The sequence below is a fragment of the Lynx canadensis genome, chromosome A1, assembly GCF_007474595.2.
Source record: "Lynx canadensis isolate LIC74 chromosome A1, mLynCan4.pri.v2, whole genome shotgun sequence".
NCBI classification, from domain to species: Eukaryota; Metazoa; Chordata; class Mammalia; order Carnivora; family Felidae; genus Lynx; species Lynx canadensis.
Window position 1 is genome coordinate 89,374,244 of NC_044303.2, and position 8,456 is coordinate 89,382,699.

An 8,456-nucleotide genomic window follows, 5' to 3' on the forward strand; every position below is an offset into this window, starting at 1 on the left:
ATCTGGCTTCAGGAATTTCATTTAAATTAATCAATTATTAAGGCAGGCACTTAACATGATCAGGTATTCATCGTGATAAGTGTTATATCTTATAAGAAACCACAACAGCCATTTAGCAAAAGGATTTCCAAGTTTTAAGAGTCTAGATTTGGATCAGAAGGCTGTGCAGTGATCCAAGAATTACATAAAGGAAACTGGAAGTTCTTAACTGAGAATTTCTCTAAGATAAGGTAGCTTGCCCTCTAAAAATAGTTTTTGCCCAGAAACAACCTGATGTGGTAAGTATCAGAACTTTGGTTCCAAAAGCCTCTTCTCAAGTCTTGGTCATTTATTTACCAACCATGTAACCTTGGGCACTCCAGCCAACTCTAGAGAGCCTCATTTTCCTCATCTGTAGAAAAGGGTCTATTTAATAATCAATCTCACTGTAACTTTGCTGCAGGATCTTACCATGAGGCCAAATAAAAAAAATGGTTGGGAGTACTGTGGTATGAGTTGAATTTATATTTATATTTATATTGTGGTATGAGTTGAATTTATATTTACTGACTGGATTTTCTGTCACTAGAACCAGAAAAGGAGCCCTGTCACTTCTCAGCAGATGAGAGATGGACTGACAAACTGAACATGTTTGATTCATTGTTTCTAAGCAACTTGCAAATCACCACCTTTCCTTTTTTTCACCATCTTTCTGATATGACAAGATCACTTTATAAAATAGTGAAAGTCCAGTTTATGTATATCAATAATCAGGATTTGAGATGAAATATGAAAGGATGTGGTAGACAGCCTCTAAGATGGTCCCATTGGTCCTCTTTCCTGGTTTTTGTGCCCTTGTGCTCTTCTCCCAGTGAGTGTGGGCTGGATTCAGTGACTCACTTCTAAATAATAGAATTCAGTTGAATTTATGGAATGTCACTTCCAGTATTAGGTTGTAAGACTGGCTTCTATCTAGGGTGGTTTTTGCTCTCACTCTCTCCAGGATCACTTGCCTTGGGAGAAGTAAGCTGCCATGCTGTGAGGCAGTCTCATGAAGAGGGAGCAAGGCCTGCAAACAGCCACATGAATGATCTTGAAAGTGGAACCTCATCAGTCCAGCCCTGAGAGGACTGCAGCTTGTTTGACAGCTTCACAGTAACCCTCTGAGAGACCTTATGCCAGAGACACTCAGTTAGGCTTCATCCACATTCCTAACCCATAGAAACTGTAAGATGATAAATGATTGTCATTTTATTTCAAATGCTAAATTTTGGAGCTATTTGTTGCATAGCTAATGGCTAATTGCATTAGCTAACATATAGTTAATGCAAATTTAAGGAAAAAGACTGCACTGCTGTGTCACTTGCAGAACCATGAACATTCCAGATAGGGCAGCACTGAATGGATAGGGGACAGGTGAAATTAGAAAGAGGCTGATGACACTCTAGAAAACAGTGTGGAGGTTCCTCAAAAAATTAACAATAGATCTACCCTATGACCCAGCAATAGCACTGCTAGGAATTTATCCAAGGGATACAGGAGTACTGATGCATAGGGGCAGTTTTATCACAATGTTTATAGCAGCACTTTCAACAATAGACAAATTATGGAAACAGCCTAAATATCCACCAACTGATGAATGGATAAAGAAATTGTGGTTTATATACACAATGCAATACTACATGGCAATGAGAAAGAATGAAATATGGCCTTTTGTAGCAACGTGGATGGAACTGGAGAGTGTTATGCTAAGTGAAATAAGCCATACAGAGAAAGACAGATACCAAATGTTTTCACTCTTATGTGGATCCTGAGAAACTTAACAGAAGACCATGGGGGAGGGGGAGGGAAAAAAGTTAGAGAGGGAGAGAGCCAAACCATGAGAGACTCCTAAAAACTGAGAATAAACTGAGTGTTGATGGGGTGGGAGAGAGGGAGGGTGGGTGATGGGCATTGAGGAGGGCACCTGTTGGGATGAGCACTGGGTGTTGTATGGAAACAAATGTGACAATAAATTTTATATTAAAAAACAAAGAAAAGAAAGAGGCTGATGAGAGAGAGAACAAGGAGAAGCCTAAAAACTGGAAGTGTTTTTGAGGGAAAAGACAAGGTTCAACTGGGTGAGAGAGTGAGGACAACAATAAAAGAAAGAGTTGTGTCAGAATAGTATGATGTTTTCCATTTAATTACTTATAATCATTTATTATTTTATTTTCCTTGGATTGTAACCATACTCAAGGGAGTTTTAATATGCATAGCTTTTATTTCTTAACTTGGCTTTTGTTCATGTAAAATTGGGTCATGTTTCCTTATTATGCTCCTTAGTAAGATATTTAGGGGAAAAAATATTGACCAAAGATCAAGAGAAATCCATTTTAATTGACATTCTCCAATAACTTAATTGGAATTTTTATAAGGCCATGAGTAAAAGCCATGTCCAAGGTATTAGTTAGAAATATCTTGTAAAGAAGGCTCTTTGATGTCTACTAAAGATAACTTAGGTAAGTAGATATTACCTGTTTATCAGTCAACTTTTACTGAAACCGAATCCTGGGATTATTTTATTTTATTTTATTTTATTTTTTATATGAAATTTATTGACAAATTGGTTTCCATACAACACCCAGTGCTCATCCCAAAAGGTGCCCTCCTCAATACCCATCACCCACCCTCTCCTCCCTCCCACCCCCCATCAACCCTCAGTTTGTTCTCAGTTTTTAACAGTCTCTTATGCTTTGGCTCTCTCCCACTCTAACCTCTTTTTTTTTTTTTTCCTTCCCCTCCCCCATGGGTTCCTGTTAAGTTTCTCAGGATCCACATAAGAGTGAAACCATATGGTATCTGTCTTTCTCTGTATGGCTTATTTCACTTAGCATTACACTCTCCAGTTCCATCCACGTTGCTACAAAAGGCCATATTTCATTTTTTCTCATTGCCACGTAGTATTCCATTGTGTATATATACCACAATTTCTTTATCCATTCATCAGTTGATGGACATTTAGGCTCTTTCCATAATTTGGCTATTGTTGAGAGTGCTGCTATGAACATTGGGGTACAAGTGCTCCTATGCATCAGTACTCCTGTATCCCTTGGATAAATTCCTAGCAGTGCTATTGCTGGGTCATAGGGTAGGTCTATTTTTAATTTTCTGAGGAACCTCCACACTGCTTTCCAGAGCGGCTGCACCAATTTGCATTCCCACCAACAGTGCAAGAGGGTTCCCGTTTCTCCACATCCTCTCCAGCATCCTGGGATTATTTTAAAAATCTCAGCATAACTGAATACCTCACTGTTCTTAATAGATTTGGGCACCAAACTGTTGCTTTTCCACATTGGCCTCATGACTTTCCTGTCACCCCCAAAATAATTGGCAATAATGGCATCTAATTATAACTCTTCCTTCTCATGTGAGGCATGAAAGATACTTCCTTTATCAATATTAAAAATATACCAGATTGGCTAGACTGATAACACTCTCAGAACATAAAAAAAAAAAGATATACAGGTTAAAGAGCAGCTCAAGCTTCATACAATTCCTTTTCCATTGTGCATATAAATGGTCTTTTGGACTGAGATTTACAGTCCTGCTTGAGATAGTTTACCAAGTCTGTGTGATATCATAAAAGATTCAGTATCATATGATAAAGCCAAGATTTTGCTTGCAGAAATGATAAATTCTTCCTAGTAAAGATATACACAAATACAGATACTTGGTCCATGCTATAAACTAGGATGACTTTTATTGCTGTTAGATGGAAATATGAAGGAGTGTCCTTCCTATGTCTCAAAGCTTATGTTGTTAAAGTTTCATGAGTTACAAACAAAACAGGTGGTTGAAGATGTAGAATGCAGAGGTAATATAGAAATATCAGTCAATCCAATATTTTTTGTCCACACTGTTAGGTGACCAGAAACATCAACTGAACCATGGAGATATGGTTGAATCAATCATCCACAGATGACTTCATCCTCTTGGGCATTTTTTCTCACAGTCCAACTGACCTTGTCCTCTTCTCTGTTGTTATGGTGGTCTTCACAGTGGCCCTCTGTGGTAATGTCCTCCTCCTCTTCCTCATCTATGGAGATCCTCAACTTCACACACCCATGTACTTCTTCCTCAGTCAGCTCTCCCTCATGGACCTCATATTGGTCTGTACCAATGTGCCGAAGATGGTGGTCAATTTCCTGACTGGCAGGAAGTCCATCTCCTTTGTGGGTTGTGGCATACAAATTGGCCTCTTTGTGTGTCTTGTGGGATCTGAAGGGTTCTTGCTGGGATTCATGGCTTATGACCGCTATGTAGCCATTAGCCACCCACTTCACTATCCTGTCCTCATGACTCAGAGGGTCTGTCTTCAAATTGTTGGGAGCTCCTGGGCCTTTGGGATAATAGATGGTGTGATACAGATGGTGGTAGTAATGACTTTCCCATACTGTGGCTTGAGAGAAGTGAACCACTTCTTTTGTGAGATGCTTTCCTTGTTGAAACTAGCCTGTATAGACACATCCATTTTTGAGAACGTGATATATGCTTGCTGTGTCTTCATGCTGTTTCTTCCCTTCTCAATCACCGTGGCCTCCTATGCTTTCATCCTGAGGGCTGTGCTCCTCATGCGCTCTGCTCAGGCAGGCAAGAAGGCTCTGGCCACCTGTTCCTCTCACCTAACAGCTGTCTCCCTCTTCTACGGGGCAGCCATGTTCATCTACCTGAGGCCTCGGCGCTACCGGGTGCCTAGTCATGACAAGGTGGTCTCTATTTTCTACACAGTCCTTACTCCTATGCTCAACCCCCTCATTTATAGCTTGAGAAACCACGATGTGATGAGGGCCCTAAGGAAGGGGCTGGACCATTGCAGGATTAGCAGCCAGCACTGAACACAACACAGGGCATCCTGTGTCTGGCAGTGTCATCTCCTTGTTCTGTAAATTCGGGTTAATAATCTTTGTGTGAGGCTCTGTTTCCTCATTAATAGTGATGATCAGGGTCACCTAGATGGCTCAGTTGGTTAAGTGTCCAACTGTTGATTATCAGCTCAGGTCATGATCTCACTAGTTCATGAGATCAAGCCCCACCTCCAGCTCTGTGCTTGAGATTCTCTCTCTGCCCTCCCCAACTGTGCTCTCTCTCTCTCTCTATCTCAAAATAAATAAATGAACATTAAAAATGTTTAATAAAATGAAATAAAAATGGTGATGATCATGACACCTGAAGGCTTGGGGATGTCTTTTTAAACCCTAAACCCTCTCTATGTCTAGTGAAAAACCAGCTTTTTTTTAACCCAATATTTTGTGAGTTATTTCACTTTTAAAATACATTACACTGGGGCGCCTGGGTGGCGCAGTCGGTTAAGCGTCCGACTTCAGCCAGGTCACGATCTCGCGGTCCATGAGTTCGAGCCCCGCGTCAGGCTCTGGGCTGATGGCTCAGAGCCTGGAGCCTGTTTCCGATTCTGTGTCTCCCTCTCTCTCTGCCCCTCCCCCGTTCATGCTCTGCCTCTCTCTGTCCCAAAAATAAATAAACGTTGAAAAAAAAATTAAAAAAAAAATAAATAAAATACATTACACTGGAATATAGGACTTTTTAAATTCAAGCACTGTGCAGAAGTAAGTCATTGGAATCATTAGCACTTATTATTTAAAACTGGAATTATTCTCTATCAGAGGCTGCCCTGAGCTTAATTTCTTAACTCTTATTGCTAATCTCTACCATTAAATTCAGAACCTACTATATGCCAGGGAACATACTATGTTCCATATGTGTATATATAGATACCATTTGTCTCTGATTTATATAAGGTCTCACACTAGTGTCTTAGATGAAAAACAAGCTTATAAAATTCTCTTTAGAGAGTGCTCCCCCTTGACGTCTGGAACTGGGAAACTTTTTTTAACATATAAGTGGGGTTTTTTGGCTTTTTAAGTTTTTAATTCCAGTTAGTTCATGTGCAGTGTTACATTAGTTTCAGGTGTACAATATAGTAATTCAACACTTCCATACATTACCCTGTGCTCATCACAAGTGCACTCCTTAATCCCCATCATCTATTTCATCCACCACCACCACCACCCCCGTAACTATCAGCTTGTTCCCTATAGTTAAGAGTGTTTCTTGATTTCTCTAAGAGTCTGTTTCTTGATTTGTTTTTTCTTTTGCTTGTTTGTTTAATTTCCTAAATTCCACATATGAGTGAAATCATATATTTGTCTTTCTCTGACTGACTTATTTCACTTAGCTTTATAGTCTCTAGCTCCATTAATGTCATTGCAAATGGCAAGATGTCTTTCTTTTTTATGGCTGAATAGAATTTCATTTATATATACCACATCTTTATCCATTCCTCTATTGGTGGACATTTGGGCTGCTTCTATATCTTGGCTATTGTAGATATGCTAATATAAACATTGGGGGGCATGTATCCCTTTGAATTAGTATTTTTGTATTTTTTGGGCAGGTACCTAGTGCTGCAGTTGCTCAATCATAAGGTAATTCTACTTTTAACTTATTTTTCAATGAATTTATTGTCAAATTAGCTAATATACAGAGTATACAGTGGGCCTCAGGAGTAGATGCCCATGATTCATCACTTACGTACAACACCCAGTGCTCATGCCAACAAGTGCTCTCCTCAACTTTTTGAGGAACCTCCTTACTGTTTTCCAGAATGATTGCACCAATTTGTATTCCCACCAATGGTGCAAGAGTGTTCCTTTATCTCCACATCCTCGCCAACACCTGTTGTTTCTTGTATTGGTGATTTTAGCCATTCTGATAGATGTGAGATGATATCACATTATAATTTTGATTTGCATTTCCCATTGGTAAGTAATGATGAACATAATTTCATGTGTCTGTTTGCCATCTGTATGTCTTCTTTGGAGAAATGTCCGTTCGTGTCTTCTGCTCATTTTTTAATAGATTATTTTTGTGACCAGGAACTCTACACAGATTTATTGAAGTCTTTATATTCTTTAAAGAATAAAGTGCAAAGTCTTTGGGATTCTTGGGGAAAGGGGTAAAGACTCACTTATTGTCTGGCACATAAGAAATATACAGGAAAGTGCTCTCTATATAATCCTCCAGCAAAATTAGCCACTTTTTATCACTTCAGTTTCTGTAACTGGAAAACTCAGTACACTGTTTTCCCATGGGAAGTTATGTTTGGAATATAAATGCCAGAATTTTATTTTTATTTGAAAATATATTTTCAAATATCTATATTTAAGTTATAGGTGTTATTTTTATCCATCCATTTAAACTCTGTACAGCTTATGTACACATTTGTAATAAAACTATCTTTTTCTGGGAAAAAATATTCTTTGTTGCATGCAGGGAAAAAAAGAGAGGACTGTTTGGGTTCTGGAAGTTGGACTAAACCACAGGAAGTCATTTGCTCAGTTTTCAGGCTTGAAGAGAATGGAGGGCAGCAACTCTAATAGTAACTACAATTCTTAGGACCTACCATGGGGAGGCAACTTTAGATTGTCTATTCACTTTAATTTCACTACAAACATTTTGTGAACACTATTATATGCCTCTTACAGGCAAGGACACTTGGGCTCAGACAATTTAAGTCCCTTACCTTACCCTCATTCCTCAGTTCTCTCCACCTCTCCCTGAGACAGAGTCTGTTTGTTGGAGCACCTGAGATCCGCAGAGTACTTTGCAGGAGGTTCCCTTCCCTTGGAATTTAATTGCCAGACATTGGCGACAGAGATGTGACAGAGGAGAGGTCTCCAAGGATTTGTGAAAATACGAGCAACTTTCCTTAATCTCAGCAGAGTGAAGAACAGTGGGTGCAAATAGGCGTGTCAGGGAATAAAACCTCTCAGCTGGGCGCTGGACCTGGCTCAGTGAGTGTTTCTTCCACCAGTGAGGCTCTGTTTCCTCATTGCTCATTCCTCAATCTTAGCATTTCTTCAAAACCTTTACACAGCCTTTGTGAGAGGCATTATTTCCTGCTTGTGGAAATATTTGCAGTGCCCAAAATACCTCAGTTAACACCCTTTTTCATGGGATATGAGGAGATTCTGGAGTATTCACCACACAAGACTTTTCTCTTGGAAATTTCTCTTCTCTCCCTTTCTTAGGTCCCTCCTTCTGTTTCAGTCCCATTTCCTTCAAGAATATGGAGGTGCACTGGCTTTCCTTCACTGACACCCTGTTGCAGACCTACCTGACTAATCAGAGCAGCCCTCGCTTGGTGAATTCTGCTCTCCAAGGGCATATGGCTCTAGATGGGACCTGCCCTCCTGACTCCCCAGCTCTTCCTGGTGCCATTGATTAGGATGTTTTCATTAAGGGCCTTCCTTTCTATTATTTTGTATGAACATTTTATTTTATTTTATTTTTTAATATGAAATTTATTGTCAAATTGGTTTCCATACAACACCGATCGATCATCCCAACAGGTGGCCTCCTCAATACCCATCACCCACCCTCCCCTCCCTCCCACCCCCCATCAACCCTCAGTTTGT

At 39.7% G+C, this 8,456-nt stretch overlaps 1 protein-coding gene across 1 annotated transcript; it reads left to right on the forward strand.

The window, feature by feature from the left end:
* The first annotated feature begins 3,908 nt into the window (after positions 1–3,908).
* On the forward strand, positions 3,909–4,856 carry LOC115501520 (olfactory receptor 2V2). Its single transcript, XM_030296654.1, has one exon. The coding sequence runs from the start codon at positions 3,909–3,911 to the stop codon at positions 4,854–4,856; it is 948 nt and encodes a 315-aa protein (XP_030152514.1).
* The last annotated feature ends 3,600 nt before the right edge of the window (positions 4,857–8,456 follow it).